The sequence below is a fragment of the Lupinus angustifolius genome, chromosome LG07 (genome assembly GCF_001865875.1).
Source record: "Lupinus angustifolius cultivar Tanjil chromosome LG07, LupAngTanjil_v1.0, whole genome shotgun sequence".
NCBI classification, from domain to species: Eukaryota; Viridiplantae; Streptophyta; class Magnoliopsida; order Fabales; family Fabaceae; genus Lupinus; species Lupinus angustifolius.
In genome coordinates this window covers 17910490-17932351 of record NC_032015.1, presented here as the reverse complement: position 1 = coordinate 17932351, position 21862 = coordinate 17910490, and the positions used below count along the sequence as shown (strand labels likewise).

Here is a 21862-nt window from a genome sequence, read left to right as displayed (position 1 = left end):
TATTCCCTTTAGGCCAACATTTTGGATATCCACTCATTAAGCCCATATTCATTATCAATTTCAAAATTCGTATAGGTTGTTAGTAATTAGACCACTTGTTTTGTAACCCAAAATAAATAGCCGATATAATTGTATTAAATATATGATGCACACCTTAATTGGAAATTAGGAATTTCTTACATGTCGTAGTACGTTCACCCCTTTGTTAAGAGTAAGGTCAGTTGGTGTTTGCATGTCATTAAGATCAGTGTCCACCATATCATCAATATGCAAGGAATGAGAGATTTCTTTTTCATTTTTGAAACACTGATATGGAAATTAATTTTCAAAGAACTACATATCTCGTGAAACCAAGAATTCATGGCTCTCTATATCATAAACTCTCCAACCACGTTGCCCATAGGGGAATCCCACAATAGCACATCTACGACTTCCACTTGCAAATTTGTTGTCATTGGTGTGATGGTTTTCGAGCGAAGCATAGAGAACCAAACACACATAAGTGATTGTAGGAGAGTTCTTGTCCAAGTAACACTTCATATGGTGTTTTACCTTTTAAAATTGTGCTTGAAGTGTGATTGATCAAATTGCATGTTGTCAACACACACACTCCCCAAAAATCAATAGGCAAATTACCTTGGAACCATAAAGCTCGTACAACATTAAGAATATGGCGATGTTTGCGTTCGACCCTCCCATTTTGTTGAGGTGTGCTTGCACATGAAGTTTAAAACACTATCCCATAATCTAGAAAATAATTTCTCATGCAAATGAATTTTGTTGCATTATCACTTCTCACTGTTTTAACTCATTTTTTATATTGATTTTCTACCATAGAAAAGAAATTTGTCAATACTTTGGTGACTTGCTTCTTATCAATTAGCAAATAGACCCACACTGCACGTGAGCAATCATCAACAATAACAAGAAAATATGATGCCCCACAAGATGAACGAGCTCTTTATAGATCTCATAAATCACAATGTATCAAGTCAAATATATGAAAACCTTTATTATTACTCAATGTAAATGTTTCACTAGTTTGTTTTTCTCTTTGGCATATGTTACATACTTTATTCTTGAAATTACTAATTCCACTTCTACTATCATTACAAAATAGTTGAGTAGTTTTTCAAGACAAATATCCTAACCTGTTATGCCATACTTCTAGCTCATTCTTCATTCAACTTTGCATACCTTCTTCGTTGGGGCTTCTCGAAAAAGATAGAGTTCATTCATTCGTTCACTCGAACCAATAAACATTTTTGAGGTTCGGTCCTCTATAGCACACAGATTACCAATAAATTAAACATTACAGTTTCAGTCATTTGACAATTGTGATATAGAAATCAAGTTGTATTTGAACTAAAGTGCATAAAGTATATATTCAAGATTTAAATTATCAGAAAGTTTTACTATTCCTTCCTTGGTAGAGATGATTGTGTATCTATTTGGACATCCAGACATGTCTCTCACGTTGCACATGTATTTCAAATCTCATGTCATGTAATTCGATACTCCACTATCAAGTATCCAAGGTGAAGGTTTTTTCTTCTAAGAATATTCGGTTCTTGAGTCTATCATATAACCTTCACCTTCAGTCATCATGTGTGCCATATACATTTCTCAAATGTTTTTTGTTGGTTAGCTATGATTCCATGTAAAGAAATGGATTCAGATGTTTTGTTCCTCAATATTGCATTGTTTATGTACACAAAAATTGTTCCTAAATTCTAAACAAATTTATTTACATATCACCTTCATATTTAATTTTAGGATAATAACAACCTAATCAATCTAAAGAAATTTGTTTACATATCACCTTGAGATTTGATTTTAGGATAAAAAAACATAATCAATCTAAATAAATTTATTAACAAGGATTTGGTTTGTTATTACCGCATTTTGTTCGAGGCGAGTTTTATAACATTCGTATAAAGTGAACCTTTAAGTTTTTCTTTTAGAATGATTTAGGGTTATTCCTCTATGCAAAAAGCAATTAATTTATATTATAATTTTTTTGTATAACCTATAGTATCTTATCACTTATGAGTAAAAAACTAATTTATTTTAGGATGTGTGATTGTCCTTCCAATAAATATTATTCCAAGAAATCAAACTTTCAATTTCTTAAGCTAATTAAAAATTCAGTTAGACCTTACACCATTAGATAAATAACTTGTTGGAATTTATATTATAATATAGTAGTACCACTTACAATTCCTCACTTAAAACTCTGAAATTTAGCAAAAGACATGCAAGCATGATAAAATCATGCTTTTCTTTCTTGGGAACAAGCAAGTTGATCATTAACCATGGTTATTTGTAAGGAAACTCCCTTTTCTTGGTGACATATTCAAGATAGATTTGGATTATAATCATGTGCCACATCCCTTCCAAGTAATCTATTACTTGTTAAAAGATACATTTCAGAAAATCTCATCATGTTTTTTGAATCCGATTTCTCTACACTATTAGTGTAAAGATTTATATATAATCAGTATATTATTCATTATTTATTTATATTACTATTTTAAAGAGTCAATGATGATTAAGCTTGAATAATAAATGACATAGTAAACTAATAATAATGTATAAAACTCATAATATTATTCTATACATTTTTCTCTCTTATATTTTGTATAATATATTTTATATTTTAATGTTTTATTTATTCACTTTTTTCTTGTGAAAAGCAGAGATGTCTACTTTTGATTGGCAATAATATATTTTATATTTTAATGTTTATTTATTATCTCTTATTAAACAGATTGTCTACTTCCTTTTTTGATTTGCAAGCATTGAATAAATGAGCTGGGTGGCTATTTTTTTTTTTTTATGAACACAATCACAAAATGAGTCAAATTGATTTGTTTTCTTGAAGCATATCTAATCATTATAGGCAATGGTAACTTGATTGCTATACCTTATACGAAGGCTACAACACTAGTGCCTGTGTCGGTCACTCACTTTGTCTTAATTTACATGCCAAGCTACACCCTTGTCTAGAACCAAGAAAAATGCCTTTGATGTAAGGAATATATTGGTATTTGGATATTACTTAGAATGAAATGATAGAATTGACATAGAACCCAATTCAATAAGGATTTGTTCGATTCAAAGCTTGACTAGAGTTGAAAATAAATTACGTTTCATGCTCAAATTTGGTTCGACTAAAGTTCATTAACTATTCGATTCGACTTATCCATTCAAATTGGTTTGGTTCATTAAAAATTTGGTTCATATATATACATACATATATACATATTTATATGCATATACATAATCGAACCAACTTATGATCTGAGGAGTCGAACTGTATGTGACTCAAGTTTGACTTTTTATTTAACAAACTTAATTTTTATCTCAAGTTTAACTCATTTGGACTATGAATCAAGTTTATCAAGCTAACTAATGAGTCGAGTTTCGAACGAATATTGAGTTGATTCGATTCATTGTCAGTCCTAGTAATGAGGAGAGTGGAAACATGTTAGGCCACCTATTGTAGCCTATTATCTGACACATAACATGTTAGACTATACTTTTTCATAAAAAAAGTTATGGTAAGACTTTTTAAAAAAAAACTATTTAACTTAACATATCAGACTTTAAGTCATTTAAAAGATCTATTAACTTTAATGTTTGACCTATTTAATTATATTAAGATTCAAATTATAAAGTTTTGATATTAAAAAATATATTAATTGTTGGTATTACATAGACTTATTTAAAATCGTTTTTTTTAGTCTATTGAGTGGGAGGTTATTAGTTTATTTAAAATTTTGTTGGCCTAAATATTGGGTTGGTTATTTATTCTTGAGAATGAGGGGAAGAAAGATGGATTATGTTTGGGTGGGTTACATGAGAAATAAATCATTATTTTTAATTTCAAGATTGATGCTTGTTATTAAAATGTCTTCATGTGTTGCTATTTATCCACACTAAAAGAAATATTTTTGTCCTATCATTTTTTGGTACACAATATTAATATGTTTCTAACTAAAAAAATAAGGTTTTCATGTCAGCAAACCTTATATACATAAATATAATAAACAAAATTTGTTAGGTTTATTGTTGTTATATCATGACTTATACATTATTTTTAAGTTTATTGGTATTATATATATAAACAATGTTATATATATATATATATAACTTTGTGTAATATTTTTAAAAAAATTGAATTAATAATTTGAGTTATCCAAATGAACTAATTTGAGCTGGGTCGAATAGTTTGTGAACTTTAACCGAATTAAACTCGAACTAAAAAAGTAATTCATATCGAACTTGAGTAGAATTTTGAACTGAACAAATACTTATCAAATTAAACCAATCTAAGTTATGATTCAACCCTAAGTGAAACCAAAAAATTGAAACCATTTTTAACTCTTTGATTGGAAATGGTAACCTTTTACTTTTTGCATAGTTAATATATTAAAGAAAAAGGAAAAAGTACGCATCAGTTTTTGTTCACAGCTTTTGTACCCTTCCCTCTACTCAACTTTGGCACTTACCCATCATCACTTTCGTTCACCCAATTACTTGTTGAAGTTAAAGAACCAAACTTTCCTCTCAAACACTCAATTCAATGTGTCCGAACACAAAAACCTCGTCCAAGTTTTGTAGTTTTTGCACACAATCAAATTTCATTAAAGGTATTAGCCCCAGTTTTTTTTAATCTGGAAACTTAGTGCTTTTTTATTTATTTTGATTCACTTTTTTTCTTGTATTCTTTTTCCTTAAGTGCTTCTCTTAGATGCCAATTTCATGTTTAGTTAACGGGTTATTATCCACACCTTGTAGTTTTTTTAATTGTTTCTCTGAAATGTTATTGTTATGATGGTAGCCTAAAGTTATGTTGAGGAAGTTGATGGCTGTTGGACAAAATTGAAGAACCTATGGTGACATACATTAAAAACTAAAATAGTAGTCTTAGTTAATTGTCATGTTAAAATTGAGCTAGTCAATGCTTATGTTATCCTTTCCCAAATTGTGGGTATAAATGAAGTGCCAACTTACAATGTTGTAAAACCCGAGTGGAACGTCAAATTAAAATAAGTTTCATATTAAGTTTAACCGATTTAAATAGTTAAACTATTCGATCTGAACAGGTGATTTTATACGTAATTAATAATTTTCTATCAATAAATATATAATTGATAATAACAACCTAATCAATCTAAAGAAATTTGTTTACATATCACCTTGAGATTTGATTTTAGGATAAAAAAACATAATCAATCTAAATAAATTTATTAACAAGGATTTGGTTTGTTATTACCGCATTTTGTTCGAGGCGAGTTTTATAACATTCGTATAAAGTGAACCTTTAAGTTTTTCTTTTAGAATGATTTAGGGTTATTCCTCTATGCAAAAAGCAATTAATTTATATTATAATTTTTTTGTATAACCTATAGTATCTTATCACTTATGAGTAAAAAACTAATTTATTTTAGGATGTGTGATTGTCCTTCCAATAAATATTATTCCAAGAAATCAAACTTTCAATTTCTTAAGCTAATTAAAAATTCAGTTAGACCTTACACCATTAGATAAATAACTTGTTGGAATTTATATTATAATATAGTAGTACCACTTACAATTCCTCACTTAAAACTCTGAAATTTAGCAAAAGACATGCAAGCATGATAAAATCATGCTTTTCTTTCTTGGGAACAAGCAAGTTGATCATTAACCATGGTTATTTGTAAGGAAACTCCCTTTTCTTGGTGACATATTCAAGATAGATTTGGATTATAATCATGTGCCACATCCCTTCCAAGTAATCTATTACTTGTTAAAAGATACATTTCAGAAAATCTCATCATGTTTTTTGAATCCGATTTCTCTACACTATTAGTGTAAAGATTTATATATAATCAGTATATTATTCATTATTTATTTATATTACTATTTTAAAGAGTCAATGATGATTAAGCTTGAATAATAAATGACATAGTAAACTAATAATAATGTATAAAACTCATAATATTATTCTATACATTTTTCTCTCTTATATTTTGTATAATATATTTTATATTTTAATGTTTTATTTATTCACTTTTTTCTTGTGAAAAGCAGAGATGTCTACTTTTGATTGGCAATAATATATTTTATATTTTAATGTTTATTTATTATCTCTTATTAAACAGATTGTCTACTTCCTTTTTTGATTTGCAAGCATTGAATAAATGAGCTGGGTGGCTATTTTTTTTTTTTTATGAACACAATCACAAAATGAGTCAAATTGATTTGTTTTCTTGAAGCATATCTAATCATTATAGGCAATGGTAACTTGATTGCTATACCTTATACGAAGGCTACAACACTAGTGCCTGTGTCGGTCACTCACTTTGTCTTAATTTACATGCCAAGCTACACCCTTGTCTAGAACCAAGAAAAATGCCTTTGATGTAAGGAATATATTGGTATTTGGATATTACTTAGAATGAAATGATAGAATTGACATAGAACCCAATTCAATAAGGATTTGTTCGATTCAAAGCTTGACTAGAGTTGAAAATAAATTACGTTTCATGCTCAAATTTGGTTCGACTAAAGTTCATTAACTATTCGATTCGACTTATCCATTCAAATTGGTTTGGTTCATTAAAAATTTGGTTCATATATATACATACATATATACATATTTATATGCATATACATAATCGAACCAACTTATGATCTGAGGAGTCGAACTGTATGTGACTCAAGTTTGACTTTTTATTTAACAAACTTAATTTTTATCTCAAGTTTAACTCATTTGGACTATGAATCAAGTTTATCAAGCTAACTAATGAGTCGAGTTTCGAACGAATATTGAGTTGATTCGATTCATTGTCAGTCCTAGTAATGAGGAGAGTGGAAACATGTTAGGCCACCTATTGTAGCCTATTATCTGACACATAACATGTTAGACTATACTTTTTCATAAAAAAAGTTATGGTAAGACTTTTTAAAAAAAAACTATTTAACTTAACATATCAGACTTTAAGTCATTTAAAAGATCTATTAACTTTAATGTTTGACCTATTTAATTATATTAAGATTCAAATTATAAAGTTTTGATATTAAAAAATATATTAATTGTTGGTATTACATAGACTTATTTAAAATCGTTTTTTTTAGTCTATTGAGTGGGAGGTTATTAGTTTATTTAAAATTTTGTTGGCCTAAATATTGGGTTGGTTATTTATTCTTGAGAATGAGGGGAAGAAAGATGGATTATGTTTGGGTGGGTTACATGAGAAATAAATCATTATTTTTAATTTCAAGATTGATGCTTGTTATTAAAATGTCTTCATGTGTTGCTATTTATCCACACTAAAAGAAATATTTTTGTCCTATCATTTTTTGGTACACAATATTAATATGTTTCTAACTAAAAAAATAAGGTTTTCATGTCAGCAAACCTTATATACATAAATATAATAAACAAAATTTGTTAGGTTTATTGTTGTTATATCATGACTTATACATTATTTTTAAGTTTATTGGTATTATATATATAAACAATGTTATATATATATATATATAACTTTGTGTAATATTTTTAAAAAAATTGAATTAATAATTTGAGTTATCCAAATGAACTAATTTGAGCTGGGTCGAATAGTTTGTGAACTTTAACCGAATTAAACTCGAACTAAAAAAGTAATTCATATCGAACTTGAGTAGAATTTTGAACTGAACAAATACTTATCAAATTAAACCAATCTAAGTTATGATTCAACCCTAAGTGAAACCAAAAAATTGAAACCATTTTTAACTCTTTGATTGGAAATGGTAACCTTTTACTTTTTGCATAGTTAATATATTAAAGAAAAAGGAAAAAGTACGCATCAGTTTTTGTTCACAGCTTTTGTACCCTTCCCTCTACTCAACTTTGGCACTTACCCATCATCACTTTCGTTCACCCAATTACTTGTTGAAGTTAAAGAACCAAACTTTCCTCTCAAACACTCAATTCAATGTGTCCGAACACAAAAACCTCGTCCAAGTTTTGTAGTTTTTGCACACAATCAAATTTCATTAAAGGTATTAGCCCCAGTTTTTTTTAATCTGGAAACTTAGTGCTTTTTTATTTATTTTGATTCACTTTTTTTCTTGTATTCTTTTTCCTTAAGTGCTTCTCTTAGATGCCAATTTCATGTTTAGTTAACGGGTTATTATCCACACCTTGTAGTTTTTTTAATTGTTTCTCTGAAATGTTATTGTTATGATGGTAGCCTAAAGTTATGTTGAGGAAGTTGATGGCTGTTGGACAAAATTGAAGAACCTATGGTGACATACATTAAAAACTAAAATAGTAGTCTTAGTTAATTGTCATGTTAAAATTGAGCTAGTCAATGCTTATGTTATCCTTTCCCAAATTGTGGGTATAAATGAAGTGCCAACTTACAATGTTGTAAAACCCGAGTGGAACGTCAAATTAAAATAAGTTTCATATTAAGTTTAACCGATTTAAATAGTTAAACTATTCGATCTGAACAGGTGATTTTATACGTAATTAATAATTTTCTATCAATAAATATATAATTATGTAAAGTTTTATATAATTAATAATTATGTATAATTATATTGAAATAATATATTTTTATCTATTTTGGAGAAGAGTAAAATAAAATATTTGAGTGGTGTTCTGTTCTTTAAATTTTTTAATTGAACTGTCTGGTTTACTTCCCGGGTTAATGTAGTTGAACTAGGTTTAACACGGTCGGACCGAAATTTTCCCGGTTCAAATGTGAGGTTCATATTAAGTTTAATAATTTAAATAAAAAAATTTAAAATATACACCATTAATTTTTTTGAAATACATATGTCATCATCCCATCTAGTAATAGATCATTCATTAATGGAAAGGCTCTCCATTTCATTTTTTGGATTCTCTATATTGAGTTAGTGACTGACCCAAACTTTATACCAACATAATCTTCAAATTATATTCTTTGCAGTTATTTTCCACAATAAACTTAAAATCAATACTTTTATTAGCACTAACCTAAACTATTTTCCTGAATCACTAGTTTTTTAGGATGAAACTTGTTAATCATTGAAAACCAATCCTAGCACTTTCGTTCTATTATGATGTATCTTGGTATTACTAGTTAAGGTATTTAATTTACGATGTTAATATATGCATAGCAATGACAACTTTTCTGAAGGATTACTAGGGCTAGATACAAGGTCCATATTAGAGGCCTTTGTAGGAAAAATAATATAGGCCCAAAATTATTAAAAACATCTTTATAGATAAAGATTTTTATAGGTATCGAGGAAATTGTGACTACAAATTCTCACAATTTATGTCTCATAGTTTAACTAATAATTGATTTTTTTTAAAGCCACGTAAAACTTAATATTTGAACAAAATATCGATTTATAAATTGTAGATTTCGACGAGTCCTTAAGTTTTATCCATTTTATCTTTGTTATCATGCTTACGAAATAAATTTAGAGTAAAACTATCAAATATACTAAAATTATTATATGATTTATAAATAAATAAAACATGAGCAGTCGCATTTGCAATATAATTTATTCTTAATTATCAGGATTCATGACATTTATTTTTTCCTACTCAAAGAAGCCTAATTATTATTCTTTTTGTTTCCACTAATTATTTAAAGTTAGTAGTTCCTTTAAGTAAGAGTTGTCTTTTCAAACTTTAAATGCCAACCATTAAATCTAATCTATCATTTTTTTTCAATTTTATTTTACAAAACTGAAATACTCTTCTATTCCTCAATGAGATGATAGAATTCTATACCAATATTTATTATTTCAAATTATGGATTATATCATCTAATATAATTATAATTAAATATCATATAAAGAATACTCAAAGTTGGTAACACATTTCATTTTACTATTTGACTCGGGTCGAGTCTAAAAATTTAATATCATATTAAAAACTAATTTTCCCAAAAAAAAATTGAGATTGAAAGTTTTTATCGATTTCTAACCTTATCATCCCTTTTAATAAATTTGACATACAAACAACCTTTGACCAAATGTTAACACTTGAAATCCATTACTCAAAGATTAGGATGACTCAATATTGAGATACAAGTATGTCAAAAGATTTGATATGAGTGTAACTCTAGACAATATAAGAAAACAAAGGAGAGATAGAAAAGCAAAAAGAATCACAAAAAATGAACATGTTTGTTCACATGTTACCATAAAGAAAGTATGTTTCCACCATGCTGAACAACATTGTTGTTGTCTATTGACTTCTTCAAGTGTAGATTTTTATTAATTCCCACTATCAATTGGACAAGTATGAAAACTTTACTATTCTTTAACATGCTTATAAAGATGGAAACATTATCATCAGGGTTCAGAATTCTCTAGGCAGTGGAAGACTAAGTAAATAGAAAATAAAGTCACATTCGACTAACACTTAAGAATTATTATAATATAAATTATTCTTTAGAGTGTAATATTTATGCATAATCAGTATAAATATTTATACATGGTCATCACATTGTCCATTATTTATTTTGATTATTTTTTGAAGAGTTAATAATGAATGGTAAATAACAGTGTATAAAATTCATATATTGATTACGACGTATCTCTTTTTTTCTATTTTTTAACACTTATTCAAGTAACATTTATGCTTTAAGACTTTACTGTTCTTTAACACTTGAGTTTTCACCTTATTATTTTTTAACTCTTCAAACACTGTACCATAAAAAGGTCTTTATAATAGTAATTTCTTAAGAATTTAAACTTTTTTATAAGCTAAGAACTTAAACTTTAATCCCCTATTAGTGAACTACAGCTTAGTTAAACTTCGAACATTTCATTCCACTTTCAGAATAATTTGTAATTTTCTCTCTATTTTAACATATTATATAATTAGAATACAAAATTATGAAACCTAGGTATCAATAATATAAGACTATATAATAACAAATAATTGAAAACAAAGAAGAGGCAAAATTGAAAATTAATAATGGTAGTGACTCTGGGCTTAGACGAGCGTGATATTGAATAGTGAATCATTAGGAATCAACTTTAGTCATAATCAATTAAAATAAAAGAGAAAAAATATATGTGGTATGAGTTTTATATACTAACGTTACATCATCTACTACTCATATTTAATAATCATTGACTCTTCAAAAAAAAATATAAATAAATGACATCAATTATGTATTAATTTTTACACTAATAATGTATAAATATTACACTCTTAGAATAAGTGTTAGTGACACTACTATTATTATTCCATGAAATATGAACAACTCAATTTGTTTGTGTCCACTTGCCTCCACTTTAGGACAAATAGAAGTCCCAAGGTGATGGTAAAAGTTCCTTTACTCATAGAATTTCTAAGACTTTCCATAAAGTAGTTAAGATGAATTATGGGAAAGTGAAAGAGCATCATGAGTTGCAAAATTTCTCAATGAGTATTGCACCAATTTTTATTAACAATTGCAACTACTGAACTTTACCGGGAACACAAAAATTAGAGGATACATTTTTTTGTAAACTTTTATGTGTTCTTTCTTGTGATTATATAGAAGGCATAGATATAAAAGAGAGAAAAAAATGTATACACTCATTTAAGTTTTATATATTGTTATTATATCATCCACCACTTATATTTAATTATTATTGATTCTTCAAAGAGTAATACAAATAAATAGTAAATAATATACTAAATTTATATAAATATTTATACGTACAGTGCATAGATATTACACTTATAAAAAAATATATTTATAACTCTAATTGAGTCAAAAATTTTGAAAATTATTTTATAACTTTGTGATTATTTTTCTTTTCCACATTTCTGATATGATTTTTCTTACCATGTAGCATGAATGACATAAATCAACACTATTTTTTTATTAGCCGCCTCACTTAAAATTTATCACTTGTTTATTGTCTTTACATGTATCTTTCTTTCACTAATCAACTAACCACGAAACAAAAGGCATACAACACCAATTAAGCTTTAAGTTGATATGATTAATATGACGATCTATCATAAATTATATTTATTGATAAAATATTAATTTCTAAATTTTTCCTAATCTTTTCCTTAAAGATTTTATTTAGTCTATCTCTTCTTCTGAAAATTAGAATAATCTTCATTAGGTTACTCTTCCTACTAGAGCTGTTTAAATAACTCAATTATATCGTCTTTTCTACAATATGAGTCATTCCAATTTATCTCAAATACATTAATTTCTAATCATATCTTGTCATCTAGGGTGTATACTCATTCAACTTAACATTATCATACTTGTTATAATATAAAATTTATTCAAATAACATTATTATTATTGGGAGGAGTCTTTGCTTAACCCTAACAATGCCTCAAAATATTATTCCCTTATTTTTTATGTCCTTGCCGTCCTGTGCTTTGATATTGGACTTTTGAAATCAACGTAATCCTCGTGCATGGCAAGATATGATCACAAAGTGTTGTGTAATTTAATTATTATAAAATAATATAAATAAACATCAATAAGATCTTTTATAAAATAATGGATGTGATAAATCATTCACACCGAATCATTCATGATCTTTTATTCCATGATGTCATTTCTAAGTTTTTATTTTATTTTTATATTATGGGAGTCATTCTAATTAACGTTAAAGTATAATGAACCATTCAATTTTTATCAAATAATGCAGGGTCACAATTAATTAAACCAATAATATTAATATATGCAAAATCACCTAGATTCCATATTATGAAAAGACATAATATGAGTTATAGGCGAAGTTTTCTTTTTCTAGATTTCATTCTATACAAATCCAATGTTCACTAACTACTAATACTAACTTTATTTACATTACCCTTTTTCTTCTTATTTCTAGTAATTATTTTGCATGGCTTCAAGCAAACATTACCTAAAGAATATATCCATTTTTTAGTGAAAATATATAATTTGTAAAGTTAAACTTTAAAAAATCTACTACAAAGAGGGTGATTATAAGCAATATGATATGCACAAAAGCTAATGTTTTATAGAGTCTATCCCTATAACCCAAGTAGATGAATTGATGAATCCCAAGTGTATGAGATCATCACCCTCCAAAGCACTTCTTTTTCAAACAAGTATGATGTTCATTAATGGAGAGACAAGTACATAATTTTAGTTTTACTTATATTTTTAATGATAAATTTTATTATATATAAAATGATAAATATGTCTTAACATATTATTATTTTTTGTTTTTTTGCAGTATTTATTTTTTGATTAATGAAGATGATACTTCCTCTTCTTTTTTATCCTGCAAAGCACTTCCTTTTGGTATCACATTCTATCATTTCACGACCACTACGTACGAAAATAAATCTTTTATGAAATAAATTATGTTCTTTTTGGGTAATATGTAAATATTTATGTGATACAGTAAAGAATAGATGATGAGAGTATCAACCACAAAAAGTCTTGAAATAATGTAATTGTTTTATTTTAAAAAATTGTACAACCTTATGTTAATTTCTTTTTACCACCACCCTCTCTTATAGTCATAGATCAATGGAATCTTTTTGTTCTGAACGTATTTTTACAATCATTCCACCTTCACTTTTTCTTCTATTCAATCTTCATTATCATTATCATTATCATTATCCTTCTCTCCTCTTTTATTTTATTTTCTGACCCACAACCAAAGGGCCCTACCTTCATTGTGCCTCAAGCAGCACATAAATCTTCATCTTCATATAAACTTCAAATATACGGTTTTGATGATCTAAATCCCAAATATATATACAAATAAGTAGCATCCCCATATTGGAAAAAGAAATGTTGCTTTTACTTTTTTAATTTTAAAAATAAAAATATCATTTTAGTATAAATAAAAGGATTAAGTGTAAATTATATTTTGTTTTTTCTTTAATTTTCACAACATTTGCCTTTTGAATACAAGAAATATACACCAAACTCATTATGTCACTTAGGCCTTCATTTTGTTGGAGAGAGAAAGAGAAGAAAGAAGTTGAGAGGAGAGAATTGGCGGAGAAAGCAAAATTTTCTCTCATTTGATTGAGAAGGGAGAAATGATAGATAGAATAAAAATATGAGGGAGGGACTCATACAAAATTCTTTCTCACCCAACATGGAGAGAAAGTAGAGTGTGTAGAGTTAAATAATTTGAAATGACAAAAATAACCTTAAAACTCCTTTATTATTACTTTTCTATTTTTTTTTTGTTTTAAGGACATTTTCGTCTTTTCCATCATATCATTTTTCTCTCTTCTTACTTTATATTCAACCAAACAAGAGAGATAGAGAAGAAAATAATTATTTCTTTTTCATTTCACTTGCATTAAACAATGTAAAAATTCACTTTCTTTCCCACATCTTTCTTTCTCTTTATTATATTTCTCACACTTTCTTTCTTTTCACTTTATTTTCTTAATGAAACAAAGCATTAGTAAAGTGTCCATCATTAATTAGAAATCATAATTGACCCTTGTTTAGTGATAGAAACATATATAGAGATCATATCTGTTGTTCTGAAAAATGTACAACTTTATAAGTTTATATGTTATATTAGTTAAATAAATTATAGTTAAAATTTTAATAATTAAATATTTTTCGACCTATCACAAATATAAAATAGTGTGACACTTTTTTAGAGAAAAAATATTGTCCCATATTCTCAAAGGACTAAATGTCATTGTGTTCCACAATCTCAATCTTTAATTGGAAATGACAAAAAAGAGTTAGCGTGCAACATAGAAAACATTACCATATATCCTCAAAGAATGCAAACTCTAATATTAAATTGGTAGGCCATTTTATAACGGTAAGGTTACAGAGACAAATTAAATAAATATTATAAGATCGTGGACTTCGAAAAGCAAAAGAGAAAAATCATTGAACATTGAAAAGAATAGTATACTACTATAAGGTGTTACTAGATCTATTAAAATGTTTAGGATTCATTCTATATGAGTGATACTTATTGTGAGAGAATTACACACTCAAACTATTTGATTTTATATCTATTCACTTTCAAAAAAATTCAAAATCGAGACAAATAATCTAAATAATATATAGTTATCAATATGGTAGATATTCTAGTTGGGTAAAATGGGAGCAAATATATTGTCCTACAAAGTTTATCACTTTATGTGTTGTTGTTTATGATTAGTTGAATAAATATCTATTTAAGTTATGATTAGTAAACACGGAAGTTATATATTTTTTGGTACCTAAAATGTCCATAAGGTAAAATGATGGTTTAAAAACTATATGGAAACTGAAACCTCCAATAAGATTCAAATTTACCATCCAATTAACAAACATTATCCTCTCTATAACAAATACATAATTGGGTGGTCCACTCTTATTAAACCACCTGAATATTGTATAAAAAAACCACCTGAAGATCCTGCATAAAATTGCATTCTTAATAAATAGATTAATGGACAAAGTTTTACTAATATGCAACTTGCACTTTAGAGTGTAATATTCACAAATTTATATTAATTTTTTTAATGTTGATTTATTGATTGACTAGAATGATTTTAACCATAAATTATTATCAATGGTCTAAACTGATAAAACATTAAATAAAATACACCTTGGAGTAGGATAAACCTAAATTAACACAATTGCATCCTTTATAAAATAAATTTGAAAATAAATGAATCTAATTATTACTTTTTTCAATATAATTTGTAAGAGAGAAAATGAATAGAAATAAAATTGATGAATGTAGCAAGACGGCCAAATATTACGAGAACTTAGTATAATTTTGCTTAAATGATAGTATAAAAATCATTAATCTTGTCCATTATAGGGATTAAGAAAATAAAATCTGTATTATTTGTATATCCCACCATTCTTATAATTAATTAAATTATTTTTGTATTAATTAGTTTTCATCTTTTATCTCTATACATATAAAAAAATTATTTAAAAACTAAATCATAACTAGAAATTGTTGTAAATTGGTAGTTAAAATAACATTGTTCTATAGTTACTAATGGCTCATGATTTGTTGCAAGTGATGTTGCAATAATCCATGAGTCACTCAAGTTGAAGGTGACCATGCACAGTATAGACAAATTTTTAATCGGAAAAATATTAAGAAAAGAATAAATTTTGTGAGTGTTAAATTGCATGCCTCAAATATGAGATTAAAGTTTATAATTGTTAAACTTCATGTCGCAAATATGATTGGTAAACTTCATGTAGGAGATTAAACTCAATTATTGTTAAACTTTATATAGTATATATGAGATTAAACTTGATGTTGGTTAAACTTCATCCACCAAATATGACATTAAACCAACAAAAACTATATAAGGATTAGAAATCAATATTTTTCCAACAAATTCAAGGCTTTGTTCGATTATGAAGATCGTTCTGGGCTTTTGTTCTTAGCTGGTGTGTGGTGGGCTTGGAGGTGGCGTAATGAGTTTTATCTAATAATTGGATAGGATGAAGATGAGGATAAGGAGGAGGATGAGGATGAGGATGTGGAGAAGGAAGAGGACGAGGACGAACTCGAGGATGAGGATGAGGATGAGGATGAGGATGAAGATGAGGATGAGGAAGATGATGAGGATGAGGATGAGGATGAGGATGTGGATGAGGTTGTGGATGAGGATGAGGATAGCATGAGGATGACGATGAGAATGATAAAGAGGATGAGGATGAGGATGAGTATAAGACGAGCATGAGGATGAGGATGAGGATGAGGATGAGGATGAGGATGAGGATGAGGATGAGGATGAGGATAAGATGAGGACGAGCATGAGGATGAGGATAGGATGAGGATGAGGATGAGAATGAGGATTAGGATAGAAAGAGGAAGAGGATGAGGATGAGGATGAGGATGAGGATCAGCATGAGGATAGGATGAGGATGATGATGAGGAAGAACATGAGGATGGGAATGAGGATAGGATGAGGATGGGGATGAGAATGAGCACGAGCGTGAGGATGAGGATAGGATGAGGATGAGGATGAAGGATAGGATGAGGATAGAATGACGACGAGCATGAATATGAGGATAGGATGAGGATGAGGATGAGGATAGGATGAGGATGAGGATGTGGATAGGATGAGGACGAGAATGAGGATGAGGATAGGATGAGCATGAGTATCAGGATCAGGATCAGGATCAGGATGAGGATGAGGAAGTGATGAGGACGCCAATAGGAAGAGGATGAGGATGAGGCTAGGATGGGGACGTAAATGAGGATAAAGATAGGAAGAGGAAGAGGATGAGGATGAGGATAAGGAGGAGGAAGAGGATGAGGTTGAGGAAGAGGATGAGGATGAGGATGAGGAAGAGGATGAGGATAGGATGAAGATGAGGATCAGGAGGAGGATGAGGATGAGGATGCGGATGTGGAGGAAGAAGAGGACGAGGACGAGCTTGAGGAAGAGGATGAGATAGATCAGAAAAACTACCTGTGGCTTCAGTCTGTGACAACCAGACAGTAAATCCTGCGTAAAGATGCCGCCATTTATCAGTTCTGCCAGAAGCACCATGTTGCCCTCCTAATGTTGCAACCGCTGCCCTCACATGACTGGAAACCGGATGGCCATTCAAACACATATAAATGTATTGGTTCCCAACTACATACTTATCCATAAAGTTAAACGAAGCCATTGACTAACCTACTTATGCTTTCCAGAATAGCACTTTCTGCTTCTGCTACTGAATCAGAACCTTCAGCAAGCAGCCCTGGAATTGATTACACTTGTTAATGCACTGCAAAATATGATATTTAAGTCACTTTAAGTACTTAGATGTATATTCTTATTTAAGCAGCATCTCCTATTGAGTAAGATACATCCTCATAGTGCAAGGACATAATGAATTTATATATACGACAAATGTGTTTCATCACAACTGAAACTTTAAACATATACACTATTTACAGACATGAGATAGAAAGTAGACTCAGTTTTCACTTTTCACCCTTTGTGAAAGGGATCTTCATAAGAAAAGTAATAAACATAGGCACCACAGTGGAAATATCAGAACTCAGTAGCTTTCATGAGATGCTGGATATTCATATGCTGAAAAGCAGAATCGGCACACTCCTTTAGTTTCATGCCATACAGATTAGGGAGTACTTAACATCAATGTAATACTATCATGTAAGACATTATACTCACTCCCAAGATTGATCCTAGAGTTCTGGTAGTAGCATTAATTACTAAAGATGCTAAAGTTGATGATGATACATATTACACTGTGTAAGCAAATACTAACTTGATGTTTGTATTATATATTTGCCAGAAACCTGAAGCACAGGAGGAAAAAGAGAAAACTTTGACAATGTGAAGCAAGGTGTAGCAATTGACATATTGACACTTACATGATGAATCCACTGTTTGGTTGGAATATGTTTCCAGTAACTCTTTTGTACTAAGTGGTGTGTACCTGATAAGAATGTCAAGCACTAGAATTTATAAGCCATTGATGAAAGTTGCACATCAATCATATGCATCTATCATAGAAATGCATCTGTTGATATAATTATGCCTTCATAAAAGCTGTTAGAAATTACTACCATTTGATTATAGCTATAGCCAAGTATGTAACTTAAAAAAGATCTCTCTCCTGTGAGAAAAATCTCATAACTGATAACTGATATATATGTCAAATTGGGAATAAGGTTTATATGTTAATGCACAGTAAGTATATTGATATTGACAATAACTCAATAAGAATCAGAATTGGACTTAATAGTACCCAAGACCAGTTGCTATCTCTTGAGCCACTTTGTAGTTGATTTCTGTTGAATTGCCAACAAGGTAGATTGATGCACCCTTCAAAAGTTGTGTAGATCCTGCTGTAAGTGATTCCCATGATTCCATTATATCAGGCCATTTCAAATCAGGGTCGTGTTTCTTGAAGTTCACAACCAGTTCATCATCATCTATATACCTGTTCAAGACAAACAATTTAACTCAGAAGGGAAAGGCTGAATAGAGTCTGATTAAAGAACAAAATGATGTACTTTCAATTGCATGAACCATATCGTCTCGGAGGGTTTAATCCTGTCAAAAAGATGATTGGTTTCTATAAGTGTGACAGGAAGTCCTGGCCGCAATGCTCTGATAGCTAAAGAGGAATCGCTTGTATCGACAGATATATCTCTTGAACTTTGGATATCCAGTCCTTTTAAATTTAACCTCAGCTCCACTTCTGAAGATGTATCAGAAAACTGCATTTTGTTACCTAGCTAGTATCAGATGTAATCAAACTCAAGTAATAAAAGAGGACCAAAAAAAGACAATGATTCTGAGAATAATGTTACACAACCAGGAATTGTCATGTTTTTAATTCAACAATCATAATGGACCCAATCACCCAATATTGTTGTTGCATGAGTCTCCGCGACCGCAATTGCAACCGATCAACCATATTTTCCCCGAATTGCGGCAAGTGCAATGTAACCACAATTAAACACCCTCATAAAAAATTTGGCTAGTTTTTGCTTGCTATTTAGCAGCAGCAAATTTTGCATATGACAGATGTTTGACGAGGTAAATCTATTGAACTGACATAAGTTTAACCAAAAGCAACTCATACCCTAATCTTGGCAAATAATTAAAATCAATTTGGCATTGCATACCTCAAAATCTATTAAAATTGTTACCACAACTTTCATTCATCTAATTCCTAAGGAAGCAAAGAGAACATTATATTATAATATAAGTTATTGATTCATATTAAAATGGTAAAAAGAAGATGGTAAGCATCACCTCATAGGTTCTAGTGGAAACAGGAGCAGTATAGGAACACTTGCAGGAGCGTTGAGTGAGTGATGTTGAGCCATTATGAGACAAAGAATAAGGTGAGAATAATCGAAAAGGTCCAACATTTGGTTTTAGAACTGAAAACTCCAGGCTTGTGGTTGAGGTTGTAGTTGAAACAGTGGTGTTTCTGGTGAGAAACCATAGACCTGCCCATGATGTTGTTGATGCCATTTCAATGCAGATAATGGATAGATAGACAGTATATTCTAGCATGCACAAAATTTATCATTTTCTTTTTTTTAACTGGACAAGGCTCTAAATTTAATCTTAGTATTGGGTTTGATGATTTTGTTCATAGTTCTTTTAGGCCTGTCTAGCTTGTTGAATATATGGGCCATTCTTGTTGGGTTATAAGGTTTGTCTGTCTAGTCCAAAGTTGTATGCAGACTAAAGTTCTTTTGATTTATGTTTGGTCCACAATTAGTGATTCTTTAATCAAAGTTTATAATTGATTTTCCTTCTTACTTCTAAAATGGGTGAAATTGAGTCAGACTCCTCTCAATTATTAGAGATGACAGTTCTATTTTTTCAATATATTGTTAAGGGTAAAAATATAATTTCAATATAAATTAAAGAATACAAATGTTATTATCATTTGATTTTATTATACATTTTCAACAAGAAAGTCTAACTCAATGAGATTGTAGTTGATTCTTGAACTGCCTATACTTTTTTTGTAACAAGAAAGTCTAATATGTTTTGAGGGTATAGATCACTGAAGTGAGTTTGGTCTCTTCTAATAAAAGGTAGGTAAGCCAAAATAATATTTCAGTTGAGGTGTTCCCAACTATGCATCTAGCTAGGTAATGGGTCAATTGTATATAATATGTGTCTTTTAAAGGGAATGGTTGTCATCACACACTTCTGTAGTGGTTTTGGTTTGAATTAAGAGTATAATATTTATGTACTAGTGTAATATTTATATACAGTTAGTACTTCATATATCATTTATTTGTATTACTTTTGTTCATTTGTTGTTAGATGCCTCTCATTTCTATGCCTTAAAAGAATTTTATGACTATTTTATGGCTCTCTCTAAAGACATTTTGTGTCACTTTTATGGCTTTGTTTCCAAGCATCCAATGCTTCATATCCAAGATACCAAGACTTTGCTTGCCTATAAAAGGACACATATAGAGAGCTTCAAAATCATCTTCACAACACACAACATCTCTTTCATTTACACATATATTGTGAGTGCATTCTTGGTGAGAATTCTTGTTCCATTTGAGAGAGTATTTGTGAGAAAAAATATTGTCATTTGTCCTCATCATTATAAGAGGATTTCTTGTACTCTTCTTTTTTACATAGTGGAATTTTGCTCTTGATCGCCCGTGGTTTTTTTTCCTCTCACACTGAGGGGTTTTTCCACGTTAAATCTTGTGTGTTATTTTCTTTATCCTTTACTTGCTTCTCTTTTGTTCTCAATTGATTCAATCATGTGCTTCCGCATTGTGCTCTAACCTTAACAATTGGGATGTTAATTTTGTTGCTCGATGCATTCAGTGTGACTTCTTTGTTTGGCAGAGTATTGGACATAACATTCAGCAATATGGGATCGTGGATGACAACATGCCTGTGGTTCAATGGGCTTGTCTTGATATTGACTAAGTTAAGATTAATGTGGATGAGAATTGTATTCTTAGTAGTAACATTATGGGTGCAGGTGGTATGATTTGTGATCATGATGAGAGGTGGTTGACAGAGTTTTCAACAAACTGTGGAAGAGGCTCCCCGATGTTAGTTGAGCTTGTGGCTATTGATCAAAGTCTTTCTTTGGCTTGAGACAAAGGTTTCCGGAATATCATTCTTAAAACTGATTGTCTAGAGCGGTTCAAATCATTCTTGTGGGTGCGCAAATTTGTCTACATGATATTTTGGATATGGTTATGAAGATTCGTCACTAGAAGTCCTTTGATTGGGTTGTTGCTATTAAGCATGTGCCTCGTGAAGTGAACAAAGTGGTTGATACCCTAGCAAAGATTGGCTCATATTCGTCTATGAGTTTCATGGTGTGGAACACAACTCCACTTGAGTGTCAACTTCATCTTGGTTTAGATTGTTGCTAGTCGTTATAGTTTGCCTTCTTTTCTA

The 21862-nt window shown here is 29.6% G+C and overlaps 1 protein-coding gene across 1 annotated transcript; it reads right to left on the bottom strand.

Annotated features, from left to right (window-relative positions):
• Positions 334-19975, bottom strand: LOC109352979 (probable inactive shikimate kinase like 2, chloroplastic). Its single transcript, XM_019595165.1, has 8 exons — positions 19715-19975; positions 18983-19173; positions 18699-18893; positions 18325-18386; positions 17615-17681; positions 17366-17523; positions 1198-1280; positions 334-552 (listed from the first exon to the last, which is right to left on the bottom strand). Exons 1-8 carry the CDS (start codon positions 19937-19939, stop codon positions 334-336), a joined length of 1200 nt encoding a protein of 399 aa, XP_019450710.1. The 5' UTR covers positions 19940-19975.

Coding starts and splice junctions, on each gene's coding strand:
- LOC109352979 (XM_019595165.1), bottom strand. CDS start 19,939: ATGGCATCAACAACATCATGGGCAGGTCTATGGTTTCTCACCAGAAAC. Junction 17,682..18,324: donor CAACCAAACAGTGGATTCAT/CATGTAAGTGTC, acceptor AATCAATTCCAG/GGCTGCTTGCTGAAGGTTCT. Junction 553..1,197: donor GAGAAGCCCCAACGAAGAAG/GTATGCAAAGTT, acceptor CAATTTTAAAAG/GTAAAACACCATATGAAGTG.